This window comes from Diadema setosum, chromosome 1 (genome assembly GCF_964275005.1).
Source record: "Diadema setosum chromosome 1, eeDiaSeto1, whole genome shotgun sequence".
Taxonomy (NCBI): domain Eukaryota; kingdom Metazoa; phylum Echinodermata; class Echinoidea; order Diadematoida; family Diadematidae; genus Diadema; species Diadema setosum.
Genome location: NC_092685.1, coordinates 20,422,453 through 20,439,959, shown reverse-complemented (window position 1 = coordinate 20,439,959; position 17,507 = coordinate 20,422,453). Strand labels below are relative to the sequence as shown.

At 39.8% G+C, this 17,507-nt stretch overlaps 1 protein-coding gene across 1 annotated transcript; it reads right to left on the bottom strand.

Moving 5' to 3' along the window:
* Positions 1 to 5,257: 5,257 nt before the first annotated feature.
* Positions 5,258 to 16,357, bottom strand: LOC140228063 (uncharacterized). Its single transcript, XM_072308471.1, has 2 exons — positions 16,257 to 16,357; positions 5,258 to 5,867 (listed from the first exon to the last, which is right to left on the bottom strand). Exons 1-2 carry the CDS (start codon positions 16,355 to 16,357, stop codon positions 5,258 to 5,260), a joined length of 711 nt encoding a protein of 236 aa, XP_072164572.1.
* Between the last annotated feature and the right edge of the window lie 1,150 nt (positions 16,358 to 17,507).

Genomic DNA, 17,507 nt, shown 5'->3' with positions numbered 1-17,507 from the left:
TATTGAAAACTGCGTTTGACCATCTGTTCTTGCTTAGTTAACAGGAAAGATTGGTCGACGAAATTATCTAATGATAAACATACTTCTATGAAAATAATTGTTATTGACAGCCATAAAGACTACGCAACAAAGCAGCAACTGATGTACGCAAACTAGACCCCAGGAGCTGGTATAAGTGTTTGTTGGAAACTGTTGAATAAATCGGGTTTCCATAGGTCCTCAGGGTAAATATACATAAATTAGAATTCAATAGTAGGAAACCAGCCTATTACAGATCCCTTTCCATGCAAAAGCACAATGAACATTAAACAAGTAAATTCTTTCTCTCGTGAATTCATAATATTGAATTCAAAACAGAGTTAAAAGCCAGAGTTATTTCTTAGTCATGGCAACATAGAAACGCGGAACTATAGAAGTTTAAAACAAAGAAAGGATGAACACGAAAGGAAAAAAATTGACTGAACAGATAAAAGAGCTAAACAGTTGCAGGGAAAGAGGAAAAGAAGAAAAGAAAGGTGGAAGATAAAAAGAAATGACAGAAACAGAAGACTTGAAAGTCTAAGATAATTGTACACAGAGAACTACAGAAAACAGAGAAGTAATACAGGTAATAGTGCAGTGCAGAAGGACGATAATTCATGGTGAATAGCAGTTAATTATGCTATTTCGTGAATGCGCACATTGTCTAGAAATCACACGGCACAAGAGATATTGAGTGAGTTAGTGCGCGTTAAAGTGGACTCTAGTATGACACTCGGTTCAACGGTAGGACCAAGGGCAGAGTATCACACTACACCCTTCTCCGAATACAGGCGACCGGATGCAACGTGCGGATAACACTCGAACCCCTATGGGCGGCCCGGCTCTCGACCTCGAAGAAAAAAAGGCAGCGGTTTAGCTTTTTTTCTCTAGGGATTCGCTGATGTGAGCTAAGATTGCCTGACAAGGGACACTTAACCAGAACGACAGTCAAATATAGCCTCTCATTCGTCCACGGATATATGCCACTTGTTCGCTGACCAAGATAATTATGTATGCAGGTTTCTAAACAATGGGACCCTCATACTTTATTTTCTCTCCAATACATGCCTGTACAGCTTATCGTTAGTCAAAAAAAAAAAAAAAAATGTCATCATTGTTAACGCTGCATATAGCATGACGGTAATAGTCTCTCCCATATCCTATGTAGATTCATGTCCGGAAAACAACGCTGCAAGAATGTCGACATTTTACAAGGGTCACTTTTTCTTGCCTTGTAGTATTGTTAAATTAAGCATTATTATGTAACGGTGCCCTCTCCCCATCCAGCGCTGCAGCCTCGCCAAATGCAATCAACTTGATTGGAGTGTGACCCTAAGAAACTCTACTAGATTTAACTGCGCCATTTATATCACATCAGCTGGTGGACGAGTTGACCTATATTTGGATGTAAAGTAGAGTAATTACGGGACGATCTGACTCACTTTTGCTTCTTGTATCGAACGGACAAAACAAAACCCAGTATAGCAGAACATGGAAGAGTCTGCCGCACATTCTGACCCAAGATTTTGGCGCCAAAGAGATCATAATTATCATCTGGGATTCATGACCTTTCGATTATAGACTCCCGTCTCTCTCACTGTCAGGCTATAAGCCTCTCACATGAGTCTCATTTCCGTGAAATGCTTTACATCATGAAAAAGATAGGCGACGCCTTCACCTACTGTGCTTATAAACCATTTAATATTCATGAATGATCACCTTTTGCTGTCACTTCGGTGTCTCTGCCGCTGGAAAAGACCGCGGAAAATGGAGATACTGTAATGACATTTCGGTGGTTATGTGCCAACTTCTCACCATCCTCCCGATGGGGAGAAAAAAAAAAGACTCTGTTACCTTGACATTTTCGTTCCTATTTACTTCTAGGCGATGCGTTTTAATGCCTGTCGTGACTTATTTCTGTTCTTTCTTTATACCCTATATGTCTACATCTAACATAAATTGGATTTGTGTATAGATGGGGAAAAAGTAAATCTAGATCTGTGTTATAAAAAAAGGTAAACTTTCTTGCCGCTACATGGCATGGCGACGTTTGTTCTTCCCGATACTGAAGGTTGATAGGCATACACTTAAATCGTCATCGTTATTAAAGGGAGGAAAATGACATGCAGTGGCTAGCACTCGATTCTTCTCTGGAGAGATGTGTTGTTACTCTTGTTCTCGCTATCTTGTTATTGTCTATACATGCTTTAATAAAAAAGCAACTGGCCTGTATTAAGCGGCGTGCTATTTGTTCACAGAGTGCTTTCCCTAAAGTGCGCGTGCATTGAGAGCAAGAGGATATGAAGCACTTGCATGTTTGCTATCTTTCCCCCGTAAATCTAAGGGGTTCCAATGAGTCAGGTGAGGGAACTTGAAGAGGGTGCGTCTGCGGACAGACACGGATAGGATTTTCCCCTCCGGCATGTGGTTTGAGAAATGCCGATGTAACGGGTTTGTAATGCAACACTGTCCTCTGCCAAGGAGACCGTCATGCTTTTCAAGATGGCCTCCATGTATACATTGCAATCACTTTAGATGCACAGGTTGCTCCACTATGCAGTGCAACAGATTTCGGCACAACACTGATTCCACCCAATGCTGGATGTGCAATCTCATTAATGTACCACGCAAAATTAACAGCTCAACAATGTATATAACTCTGCCAAGAGGACATTCGCTTACGTTGCGAAACAAAGTTTTATAGTGCTCTCTTTGAAATCGATCGCCGAAACAAACCTTTAGTTTAACGATTGTATAAGCCATCTTCAAATTAGCGTGTGCAGTGTTAACGCGGCCTAGTTTATGTTTTACCGAGCAATCGCAAACGTGCCTCTGTCATGCGCTTTACAATTGCTGGAGCATTTTATAACCCCCAGTCCTGAAACATGTCGTAACCGTTTGCCATTTATCACGTCTGTTCTGATTTCCCCTAACGGTGAATATATCCCATGCGTCCGTCCTGAAATCTCGTAACCTTTTGTCGTTTATTACACCTGTCGGGAAATCTCGTTACCAAACATCACATATTTCAAGGCTATGCTCCGACTTGCTCATCGTTTAGGCATTGATCATGCACGTTGCACTTCTATTCCTGAAACATGGGCTAGCAAATCGACACCTGTACTTCCTTTCAGCTTTCGCTAGATACAGCGGTTCGTATACAACGCACAAACTTAAACAATCATTCATAACTTGCTCAGAACGATATATTTTCTTGTCGACAGAACTGAAGCATTGTACCATACTGCGAAAAACAATTTCACGCGTTTTACAATAATAAGCGAGTTCATACGTCAGTGCTGTCAAAGGATATCCTCTCTTTGCTGCCTTTTATGCCGTCTGTTCTACACAGACAAAGTACAAAGTACGGTATGCATTCAATAGCATTCATGCAATTTACGAAGGCGATTCTGAGCCCTCATTTCCCGGAGAAGGTCATGAAAAAAATCTTAAAGATTCCAGTGAGTCACGGTCTTTTTGCGTTCAGATTTTACCAGATATGCCTATAATTATTTGTCTATGTGCCTCTCTAATTACCCGCAGTCATAGCATATGACACAATCACAGCTTATTCGATGTTAACCCATTCATTCACACTCAGCAACTTAAAGCAGATTGCTTAAGAATGATTATAATAACGATATGATAACATTAACGATAATAACTATAACAATGAGAAGTTTTCTAATTATTATCATTATCGTAAATATTGATGGTAATCTTAGTCACCACTGCCACCACCATTATTATCATATTCTTTATTTGTTATTACTAATTTAATATAGAACGTCTACAAATCATTGCACATGACGTCGTATTGCACTTCATTCTTTCATGGTTAGCGCCAGGGAGCACACGATTTACAAGGCTGTAGACGACACGAATGTCAGTGGCATGCCGCGTATGCAGCATTATGCGTGCCTTGTGTGTACTTTTTTTTTTTTCAGCCGAGGCATGCAACCATGTCAGACATCATGCACACGACGCATTATCGCGCACATTTTGGTGCCATTCTTCCTCCTTTCGGTTGCGATGCAATATCCTCCCCGATACTTCTGTTCCACCTTCGTAGTGACGCGAAGTACCCCCACCCCGCCCTATTCATTCTCTCTCGCTCTCCACATCTTTCTATCTTTCTCTCTCTCTTCCTCTCTCTCTCTCTCTCTCTCTCTATTTCTATCTCGCTGTTTGTTTCAGTGTCTCCATATGCCTGTTGAATCGCGAAAGGTTGCATTTGTTAACTTCTCCCTCGGTAAATTGCTTGGATTGTTCGTGCGATAGTCGGATACGAGATCAATGCTACACTCTCCACGGGAGAACATGAGAGGCGGGAAAAACTCCGAACAGACAACAAATCCATGACGAAGCAGACCTGGAAGGTCTGTGTGATGTTAAATGCTGAGGCAATATTTCAGACTGCTTTAGAGTGTGGTTGTTGTTGTTTTTTGATTGCGTATGTCTTGCGAAAACAACAGACTATGTTGTTGAACAGGCACAGCACCGAAGTTTCGTCCCATCTTGTGCCATATTGATTATCCGGTTGCGACTGCATTTCCTCTGTTATCTATACAACGGTTCCAACTCTTTTCCCTCTCAACAATGCAGATGCTATATACAAGGAGTAGTAGTTACTGTCTGAGTTCTATCTGAATCATTTCAAGGTTCATGATCTATCTACTTTCTGGGTTATTCACCGTCTAGTCTGTCTAGTTAGACACGGTCTCTGCATACATGAATGCTATAGAGGTATCGTTATCTAAACTCGCGTATGCTCGAAGGGATTAAGCATTCCCTCGAGTCTTATAGTAGTATGTCGACGATAGTGATTTGTCGGTCCGTAATTGCCCGTTGGTGGCGGGCTAGCAAGACGAGTGCTAGCGACTCCAGTGAATGACGGGAAGAGTAATGTGGAGAAGTTGATACTTGACCGGTTATCAGCTAATCATCATCAACTCCTGTCCTTGTCCTTCTTCGAAGTCACAGAATGGGATGACGGAGGGGTGTCAACCCTTGGCTACTGGGTCTTCACACTGTCTCGTCCCCAGAGAGCGGATGGTCAGTCATTGTGTCCTCAAGAAATTATTTCACCCATTTGATATTCCCTACGGAACTTCTCTTCAACTCACGAGAGGATGGAATCTGGCTGCTTGACTTGCCATGGCACTCGTGTACTTGAAGAATGGGTGTGAGATCAGTTCATTAATTCGAAGGCAACTTGTTGCTAGCTACCCATATTCTAGACCCAGGAAGGATCCTTGGAGCCCGGTGACGACTTGGGTGCCTCTGTCGTGCTTTGCGGCTGCGTTCCCGATCCGTCCGTACTTAAGTACACGGGTTTCTGTTGTGGTTGCCCATGTGGACTTGGACCTGGTCTATCTGCAGCGGGCTGTCCCGTGTGCGGTACGTCAGCAGAGGCAGAGCGCTGCCGATGTGTCGTGGGCACTGGTATGAACACATCCCCTTCGAGTTCACCTGTGTCTGGTCTCGAATTCTTCCTGCTGCCGCATTCTGAATTCGTGTCGCCTCCGGTACTGTCTGTTTTGTGTATGTGCACCACACCACCTTCGTGTCGGTATTGAAGCCCCTGTCTCGTCCACCGCTTTTCTGTAGGTGTTGGGGGCGGCTTGAATGCCGACCCTCGTCGGGCCTCCTGTATGTTTGGTGCACTTGCCACCCTGAGCTGTCGACCAACAGGTTCCGGTGCTTTCAGCTGGTGCTGTTGTTGCGGGGCTGTGGGTTCTGCGTCAGCCGGCTCATTTATGGGCACTGTTGCATCACAGTCGGCCGCTGCCAGCAGTCTCTGTTCGCGGATGTATTTGTTCTTGGCAATGATTCTCCTACGGTCCCTGCAAGAGAATTGACAGATAATAGAGACATTACAATAGATCTAGAAAGAACAAAGTTGAGGACCCAAGTGCACATTTAACCAAAGGTCTTGCTCCATGAGCAAGTTCAAGATTACTACTCTCTGGAGAAATGCGTATCAGCGTAACACTTTTTTTTTTTAAACCATAGATACGAATGCAGGTTTGTGTTTAGGGTCCTTCTAACATTTTATGGTCTATAACATTTAACATGGCCACCAGTCCGATAACTTGGTCACTCCCATTTGCACGAGGGCCAACCCACAAAGTCCATTTTCTCTCACATATTCAACACATAGCTCGCAGCCACAAACCACGACTTGAATATGAAGAGAGAATATGGATAATGGTTAGCCTTTGTGGGAGTGACGAAGTTATCGACAACGTCGCCATGTTGAACGTTGTGGACCATAACAGGTTAGAAGAAATCCTAAACACAGACCTGCATTCGTGCAGGCTGGCCTGTTTATTTGACCACTTTCATTGACAGATCTCATCCATTCAGTGAAACATTCATTGTTCCTTCATGCAACACTCAAACTTGGAAAAAGTGCAATTTGTCATTATTGTCTCTAAAGTTCATGTGCTCAGTCATGCATGACATTTGTTAACATGATTAGGTGTCAATGGAAAGAGGAAGAGCTGCCCTTTCCCCACAATCAAAATTGCGCTCTCCATAGTTGACAATTATGAAATAGTAGCCCTCCAAATTTGGATTTTTTTTTTTTTTGGATACGCTCTGTATAACTGTCTGCAAATCTACATAGTTGCTAATCCTTTTTTCTGATAATGAAAAAATGCCGAGTACAATGCTTGAAGATACAGGATACGAATATTATAAGCACGAGGAAAAAGAGAAAAAAAAAGTCACGGATACATCAATACGTCTGCGTTCAGGGCAAATACTTTGTAAATCGGTGTTCGAAATGCGACTAATACTGGTATGTTTATATGCATTCGCCTTCATGACATTAACTCGTAGATTTCGCGTAGTGACTGACAATTTGTTTACGCCTCCTGCTGGAGTAATATGAATTGAAAGAGAAGTGTAGGAACCACTCCACAGCACAGCGAAGAGAATGAGAGTGCGTTGGAGAGAGAGAGAGAGAGAGAGAGGGGGGGGGGGGGTGAGAAAGATATAAATAAGAGGGAGATAAAAAATGAATGACGCAGAGAGAGGGAGAGAGAACACAGAAGAGGTTGATTGCTTCGTCACCGGCGTCATGGCTTTTAGTGACAAATACCGTTTAAACATCGCGTTGCACATCACCAGAATCATTCGGATTCCAGTAAAGGGGAGTGAGTGAGGGAGACGATGGCCGGGCCCCAGACTGGTACAGGGGGGAATGTTTTTCAGTGTGTGTTTGTGGGGGGGGGGGGGATATGAAGGTCAAGACCCCCCCCCCTCCCGCTAAGACGGGAAAAGTCTAAGGGCGGAATATTTGGATATTAAAATTTATGTGTGTTGTGATTTTTCTCAATTTTTTGTCGGTTCCCCTCCTTTTTTTTTTTGCCGAGCCAAAAGTGTAAGGGAGGGGCTGCAACCCCAGGCGCCCCCCGTTCGGTGGCTCCTGTACCAGTACTCAACTTGATTAGCTAAGATGTCTTTCATAAGATATACTCGTGTTGATTTTTTTTAATGACTTACCAGTCAATATAGTTTAAAGGACAGTATATAATTATTTTAATATCTTTTTCTACCTCTCTGTATATACACACGTAGATCTTGCCTCTCTCTCTGTGTGTGTACACTATATGCATGTATGGATATATATATATAATGTGTGATGTACACACACACACACACATACACACATACGCACATATATATATTAATATCGTGAGGGAGAATAGAGCAAAAAGAGGGGTGGATGGGTGGGTAGGTATTTTACGCATACATGAGTTTGTAAGTTGAATGGGTATATCATATATAGAAAACCAAGTAGCGTATTGTGTTGGAGGTACCCAGTACTAGATGCCTGTATGACACGTGACCGGCACACACACTCCCTAACGTACAGGCATACACACACACACACACACACACACACATGGGCCCATGCACATAACAAGAAAGAGAGAGAGGGAGGGGGGGGGGGGTGAGGGGAATCAAAATGATAAGAGCATCAAAAATGCAAACGACAATTTTTGTAATTTCGTCACTTCGCCAGAAGGATCTACGTAGAGAATGATTAATTTGAAGCTACAAGGTGGGCCCCTGGCGGGGAGCTTTGTCGGTCGCGATCAATGTGCTCTTGAATTTCATGCAGCATCGTCCAGCGATAATCACAAGAAGAACTATGCGCATTGACTCTACTCATTGTTCAGATGGGTGTTTCGGAAGGGGGGGGGGTCATGACACTGAACCCCCCTTTTTTTTGGATATTCAATCTATAAAAAAACCCAACAACAACCAATACTACAAAATGAATAAAATACGTTAAATCAATTTCCTACCAGTGTTCATCTCTCATCTATTAGTCAATTATCAATTAATCAAGAGATGTTAAAACTCATACACACAGAGGAGTATTTGATGAACTACTTAGAAAGAATGAAAAATATCTTGAATTCAGATTACCAATTAGAGATATAGTTTGGTTAATTCGAGACACGATTCAGGTTATGACGTTATGAAGCATCTCTTTGATCACGATTTTTTTTTCCGTATCTTTAAATGTCTACACAATAACTTACAGACGCAGACACAGACACATACATTGTACAAACATCCGCGGACTCACAGGCACAATATTGCATCACTTGGTTAGTTTAAGTTTGATTAATTTCATTTGTTGGTTTCTGTATCGTAATACATGCATAATAAAACGCAAACAGCAATGATTGTGATTGCAAGGAAATGCAATAATCATTTCATTAACAATGAAAGGGTCGAGCAAAACAATTTGACGTAGTTTTGAAAATGATAACTCATGTTTTTAGATGACTCTGCCGAAAGTTAAAAATCCATATATTCTTATTGCCGTACCCATAATGAGCACTATGGGTCAACTGCTTACCTGAAAATGTTTCGATTATTTCATCAAGGATACCTAATGGTCATAACAAATCACATTGTGTCATGCGATTGTTGCAGAAAGTATCTTGACGACATGTTTGTTTTCTTTTCAGCAAACACCATACGTATTTCATGAGTCTATAGAGGAACAATTAAACCAAAAATAATCCCACTAACAAACAAACAAGTCACCTGTATATAGACCCCCATATTAGATACTAGTAAGGTAAGATATTGCATGTATATTTGCTTGAGCGTACGCGTGCAGTAGAGATTCAAGCACGACTTAGCTAAGTGTATGTACGGGACACAAAATAATGTGTGCTATGGACATGACTTCGATGGCCTGCCCGAGCTATATTATGCAGTCACAATCTAGTCCACTTAGGGCAAGCGTTTATCGAAAATCGGTAATCACCGTAAAATGCACTGAATGGGAACTAAAGTCGCGGCATAGGTGGGTGACTAGAAAATGAATAAGGAAAGTTACTGAAATCTACTGAAGTACAATACAGAAGTTATCATATATTATCAGAAAGCTCTCATCGTTTGAATAGATTTCGAATATTTCAGTAAGGCTTCACATGTTGATCCTCATTGCACAATAGCAACACACGAGCAATTGTTTGCACAATATGGTTACCTGATCTAACTAAATCAATAAATATTTGGTTTGTCATCACTGTAGGGTCCTGAAGTCTTAAAACAAAGACACACATACACACACACAAACACACACACACACACACACACACATATATATATATATATATATATATATATATATATATATATATATATATATATATATACATACATATATACATTACATGTGTGTGTACATACACTCTTAAAAACGCAAATGTTGAATCAACATTTAAAAGGGCCGAGGAGTGACAGCATTTTTTGAAGTGCTACATCCAACTTTTAAAATAACATTTTAAATGTTGAATCTAGCAGGAAAACCAACACTTTGAAAATGTTGTCACTCCTAGGCCCTTTTAAATGCTAATTCAACATTTGTGTTTTTAGAGTGTACATCATATATATATATATATATATATATATATATATATATATACATATATATATATATGTGTGTGTGTTTCATATTACATACTATATATATATGTGTGTGTGTGTGTGTGTGTGTGTGTGTGTGTGTTTCATACTTATATATAATAACTAATATAAACAATTTCACCACAATCTGTCATGTCTTTTATATCATATGGATGGCGTCAAAGAAGGTAAATTATCATGTCCTCATCTAGATTTCGGCGCCAAAACATGGACTATTCAATTAGTGCCGACAGAAGTCTCGTTTGAAAAGCTACAAATGAGTGTGGCAGATGGGTGTTAATGCAGACGAGGCTCGCTCTCCATCGGTTCATTTTGCGCAACCCATGCTCGAGCCCTCACACAAAGGTTGTACGGATTTCATGCCAATTATACAGGAAGTGACGGCATTGTGTCATATTCATGCGCGCGGCCGTTACGGGCCATCTGTCGGGTTCTCTCCTCTTTTACCGCCTTTGTTTGACAATAATCACTGTATACATTGATTTTCTTTTATTTTGTTAATTTGGGGATTGAATGAGTTAGCTTATTGTTCGTCTCTTTTTTTCTCTGTCCCTGTTGGAAGAGTTCTTACCAAGATTTTGCTATAGAAATGTCCTTGGCCGCTTTAGTTGCTGCAACCTTGGCAGTACTAAAACATTAACAATGGATAAACAATGAGCTTACCGCCTCGTTTCACTTTCAATCTTAATTTTAATCAATATCTTCGGTGATTCTTTGAAAGAATACTTATATACATATACATATATATATCATACGAGAATGATACGAGAATTGGGTACAACTGAGATTTCTACGAAAAAATCGAAGTTTACAAGCAAATTCAATGAAGCATTTGGATACAAAATATGCGAAATCTTCGCATTTTCTCTTCCATATTATGTTCCATGTGGCATGGACAGCAGTGAAAATGAAATTATAACGATGCTTGATGAGATAACAACCCTTTCCTCGTGACAAAACGACAAAGTTCTCTATTATTTGCACACACAAACGAAGGAGGAAAACAGTTGAAAGTGTGGGGGAAGATCCACGAATGGCCTGGTTTGATTTGACCTAAAAAGAGAATGAGTCATTATCACCGTTGTTGGGCTTAATGAATTAACATTATATAAGGAGTTATGCGAGTATACTGCAGTTGTTTTCAATACTATACTGTAATGTGTCTCATTATTTGTTAAAAAAGATCATCTGTATATCATTATTGCCTTTAATTTTCTTTAAAAAAAAAGAAAAAAGGATTGCTTTAGATCGCTATCAAATAGGGGAAACTGCATCAGGTCCATACATTTGGCAGGTCCATGTCACTGTACCGGTATGTGCTATGGATTACCGACGAAATAACAACCGGCATTAACTCCTACACAATGGTCATGCAGGAGGAAAAAATGAAGGAATTTGAAGTGTGTGTGCGTGTGTGTGTGTATGTGTGTGTGTGTGTGTGTGTGTGTGTGTGTGGTGTGTGTGTGTGTGTGTGTGTGCAGTTTGACACAAACATGCCCACACAAGTATATACCAAGGATTAGACCGTGAATTCAGATTATGGAAGACATTTCATGCAGATGGCTAAATAATAAAGAGCGACAACAAGAACAAAAATGAGCTCTACAGGCGAAGGTGGATCTTGAGGTTCATCTGCAGCTGTTGAATTCGAGAATTGATTCCATTATTCTGTAAAATCAGTTATTTTGTGATCAATGTCTCGAGATTACAATGAAGCAAGTGTTCCATAACGGTATAGTGAAGCAATATAGTTCTATGCTTTGGTCTTGTATCATTTTGCAAATAAAGATTGTTGGGACTGAACAGCACGGATAAGAAGAGACCTACGATGCCCTCCCCTCCCCCTCCCCCTCCCCCCCCCCAAAAAAAAAAAAAACCCACACACACACACACGCACATACAAAAACAAACACAAAAACTTACGGCAAAAGCACCCAAAAAAAGGAGGAAATTTGAGGTTTAATCCTTTGTAGTAATGAAGTATGCAAACTTATAAGGACACCCCTTCGCAAGCAGACGAACGTCTCAATCTGCATACCCCAATTTTATCAACGGTATACGCCCTACAGTAATCAGTGTATAAACAAGCGACGTATATACCGGTAGGTGAAGGCAAATGCCATACAGCATAGTATGTTTAATAAGTCTTTTATCCTATTTCAGTTAAACTTTCAGCAACATATTAGCAGACAGTACATCTGAATCTACAATCAAGGGTGAAAAATCCAATAATAATGGTGTTTTATTATATATATACATATATATATATATATATATATATATATATATATATATGTATATATTATATAAATATTATTATATATCATATATATACACACAATTATATATACATATATGTATATATGTATATATTATAAATATCATGTATGTATATATATATATATATATATATATATATATATATATATATATATATCGCATTTTATGTTATCAAAAGTACACATTTCATTAGTTCATTTCAAACGTCTGGGGGAAAAGCGCACGAGGAAATTATCATTCGACTACGAATAGTATACACAGGACGCTGTGTCATATGATACTATTGCGATCAGGATGAGTGGCATTGATTACGGGGAAAAAAAGTGTCTCAATTTCAGGATGTTATACACTATACTAATTCAGCTTTTTATCCAAGCATCTACGGTAAAAGACAGTAAGCAGAGCAGAGACTGTGTTGTCTCCTTTTGATATACATGAAATGAAACCTGCATAATTCAAGTCAGTTGAAATAATAACCAAAGTATCACCGCGGGTGTAAATGAAACGCAGCCACTATTATTGTCATGACAATCAGCATCGCCTTTCCTTGTGTGCGTTGATGGGGGACATGGCACCCTTGCTTTTTCGCTTTCCCTCAACATTTACTTAAGCATAAGAAATATGCGTTTTACAGTGCTTTCTTTACATGTATCGCAATGCCTTTATCTCAATTGTTGATTGATAATATGAAGAACTGAAAAAAAAAAAACCCGAGAAAGAATGAATGAAGATTTGTAAGCTTTCTGTCCTACTTCAATCAACGAGACACAAGCCAAACGTACATTTTTATTTTCTGCTACTGCATGGGCACTTGGTTTCTAAATAGAGAATGAGAAATGGAAAGAATAACATGTTGCGGTGAGTCGTCTTTATAAAAGAAAATCGAGACTGCAGTAGCGTAGAACGGAGACTAGAACGGAGATTTTGCATATAGCAACGCCCTATGGGAAAAGTCTATGTTTCTATTCAGACGACCACAGACGCACGATTATGCGCAGCACGTGCACATGAACGAATGTGGGTCGGTTGAGAAGGTAATGGAAGAATAATGAGAGAAAGGGAAATAGTTACTTGTGGGTATGGCCAAAAGAGAGCAGGAGAATGAAAGTAAAAAAGATAGTGGGAGTTTAAGGTTAAAGAAAAAGAAAGAAGAAAAGACTTCTCTTCCATGGCGTCGCATACACTAAAATTAATATACATACATACACATACACACATACAGACACACACGCCACATAAACATATATATATATATATATATATATATATATATATATATATATATATATATATATATATATGTATATGTATATATATATGTACGTATATATGGATATGTATATATATGTATATTCATTAAATGTATCAATCAATAATTCGCTTATTCTTCGCATGAATGAATCGATTACCGATTTAAATGCTAAAGGATAACACCTTCAAAAGCAAATTTATACCACTCCTGTTCTATAGAGCTCTAGAAAATTGCACTCATTGAAAAATTAAGGAAGCTTGAGATTTTCAATATCACATATTACATATGATTATCATTTACAAATCATCGTCTCGAAAATGATACTCATGTAATTTTTGTGACGTCCATACCTGAAACAAACTGGTTCATGATTATTGTCCTTTCAATTTACAGCTAACGCCACATAATACATTCAGTGCTTTGCACGCCTGCGGGCGTTTGTGTCTATTATGATTGTATTCAAGTAGCAACTTAAGGAACACATAGGCCTAAAGGAGTGGATCGTTCCTCTACACGTCTTCAGTAAGATGTCAGTCTTCACTTGGAGGTTACAGTTTAGACAAATCTCGACAAAATAGGATTTGTTTTGTCAAGCGAATTGATAAAAATGTCTGAACGTACACATCCAAACATTTTCAGCCCGTTGCCTGATATTGTGTTTGGATTTGGGCAGCTGAATGATCAAGGTTTGGAGACTTTGACATGGCTGTCAAATGAAACCTACTTCAATTCAATTGCAACCCCCTTCTCCGGCCCTCCCACCCCAATAGAATTACAAATACAAAATCTAGTCTCAAGTATAAGGAGGTTTGGCTTGGACTCTGAATTCGCCCGTCTCATCTGAGCTGGCATCGCGCGGGAACTGCTTATAATGAACCTTTTAGTTTGCCTTCCCTTCGGCCAAACGGCCATATCTGAAAAAAAAGGTCCATAATAGAGACACGTAGTAATGTTTGAGGAAGCTTTTAGTGTTGAACTGCTACCGCTGATGATTATTTCTCCACATAAAAAGGTTCCCCGAAATTCAAGTCTTGTATTTTCATCAGCATTCAACGGTATAAGTATTGGCCTACTTTATGAACGCCAGTTGCAAGCTTTTTTCCTTCAGTAATCAGTCAATGCGACACGCGCTCGCTCCATTGCACATGTACACACACGCACACACACACTCAACACCCCCCCCCCCACACACACACACACACAATGCACACGCACAATCATACAAAATGTACCCACTCTGCGTCTGTATCGGTTCGCTTGCTGTTAGGAGTTAATTTCATGTTGTGTGAATGCACAGAATTATCACTCGTATAGTTTGCGGAACACCCATTTTCGTTCACTAACTTGCACAACACAAGTTCATCGTCGGTACGATACATTATCTGATAGGAACGAGAATTTCTTCATATCTCATTCGTTCTGATTATCACCTATATCATCAGAAACAAATTGTGCTTAATTTCTCCGTGTGGACTGAATGAATCAACCAAACACCGAACAGTCAATCTTGGGTGTGGGGGGGGGGGGGAATGAGATTACAGAAACATGTGTATGTACATGCTGTGTCATCTAAACTTTTGTGCATTATTTTGACAGTTTGACTGATATTTCTATACCTTCATAATCCCAGTTCAGTAAACTCACTTCTTTGAATGCGGCCCAATTTATCACACAAGGAATGGCTCAGAAAAATATATATACATATATATATATATATATATATATATATATATATATATATATACATATATATATATATAATCCGTTTGATTTGACAATGCAGCAAATAATGGCAAATGTAATCAGGACCAGCCTAATACAATCATTTCTATCATTTTTGTCGACAATCATCGAACAAAAGCACAGTATCGTTCGACCTAGACACTTTTACGTACTGAATCGGCTGAAGATATAACTTGAAATACATGTATGAAACAGAATAGACACATTTCCCTTTTCTATATTTATATCATCAAAATGTATAATTATAAAATTCCTCCTTTCTTGATCACGACAACGTTGCTGAGGAATATCTTCACAGTATATTCACAGAAATACGTTCATATTATTGTTGAACTGATCTTGCAAGAAACTATCTCAGTTCATTGATATTGGGCCTGTAGGTGCAGATGCACTATCAGGTATCACACTCAGCGAAAAACAATCGGCACATCCATCACATTCACCAATGGAGCTTTAATAGAAAACGACATCAATAAAAATCATTCGTTAACCTCAAGCCACACCTACATTTACCTTCACTGCGTGCACCACTCGCCAGAAAACTCTTTCAACGGAACTGTCACGTTCTACGAAATTATTTAAAACGGCAACTTGGCATAACGCGAATATGTAGGGTTCTTTCAAATGTATTGGGTATTGTTAGGAAGGCTCATTCGAACGGCGTCTGTGTTAAGCACACATTAGCCACATTTCCTATCCTCCGACGCGCTAAGAGAGCCAAGATTAGAACCTTGTAACGAAGACGAGCTGTTTGCCGAGCAACATGCTGAATAGGGCATCCGCCACAATATCGTAGCCGTCTGCACTTTATTGATTTGAATGTCACGGTCTCTTATAGCGAAATAGAAAGAAGATAGAAAATATAAATAAGAATGAGAAAATCATCATCATCAGCAACTGAGAGAAAGCTAGTAGTGTCACACTCGCGGTGTTCAAGAGAAAAGACGAATATTATTCACTGAATAAGACAGAAGATGAAGCAGTGTTTACTCACATTATAGCCCTGTACGCCGAGTAGAGACACGTGAAAAGGAAAGCAGAGGCTATTGCCGCGCCCACTACAATGCCTGCTATATAACCCGCTTCACTGGACATGGTTTCTTCGATAGTATCGTCCGATTCAAGGTTTTGTGTGTGTCTCTCTCTCTGCTACGTCCTCCAAACAACTAAACAACACATTCACAGCCACATGCAAACGAAATGTATCCTTCTTATCTGCTCCAATGTGCAATATTCCAAAGGAAAAGGCGATGCCAAGAGATCTGGATGTTGTGCGAACAGGTTGGTGTACGACGCCGCGTAATGAGCAACATACTGGGAAGATACACACAATAAGGAAAAAAGCAAAACGAAAGGCTAAACTATGTAAAGATTTTGGAACGAAGTGATTGAGTGAGGAGCTGACGACAGTCTGCATGCATGCATTCTACAAAAGCGCTATCTAAACAGTGCGCCGGCGAGAAGATTCGGCCGACTCGCTCCGAGCGCGCGAATCCGTAGACTCTCAAGTCTGTTTCCACTGTTTTTCCCTTCTGTATGCAGGACTCTTTTTTCCCCCTTTCGTAGCATTTGCCACACGTGCACTGTTGAATGTGCGCGCCTACATCCTTTAGCCATCCAGCGAACATGTACGTGCGCAGAATACCACGCCGCAGATATTTATCTGCATAAAAAGGGAGGGGAGTTACATTTAGACTAAATGAGTTATGATCCTTCCGTAGCCCCCCCCCCCCCCCTCTCAGGAGAGATAATAAGTATGCATGACAGAAGGCAGTGATATACTAGTAGTCGATACGCCCACATCTCTCTCATGCACTGTGAATTATTCCCCTTCCCAGAATTTCTCTGTTTATATTGACTACAAAGTATATACAACTACCCGGCATCTACATGTATATTCGTTTTCGGGTGATGCAACAAAGCCGAAAAGATGATAAAAAAATCCACACGTATATTTTTGTGGGGATTCTCTATACTGACTGGATTAATGTTGTTCAAATTGTGAGACTGAAAATAAGATTTATTATTGCGCCAACATCTCTTCCCAGCTGAGAAAAGTTTTTCTGCAGTCGCAGAAGGGACTCTCTTTGGAAGATAAAGGGAGGGAACTGGGTACAAAAATGGATTAATTCCTTGGAGGCAAATGTTTAAGGCCTTTTCTTCATTAAGTGCATCCCCCTATAAATGTATCCTCTTCACATCTCCCTCGAAATTTTGACATGAGTATAATTTCCAACCATACAAA

Excerpts from the sequence above, each read along its gene's own strand:
- LOC140228063 (XM_072308471.1), bottom strand. The coding sequence starts at position 16,357 with ATGTCCAGTGAAGCGGGTTATATAGCAGGCATTGTAGTGGGCGCGGCA. Across the intron at positions 5,868-16,256 it reads TCGGCGTACAGGGCTATAAT|GGACCGTAGGAGAATCATTG; the intron begins GTGAGTAAACAC and ends ATTCTCTTGCAG.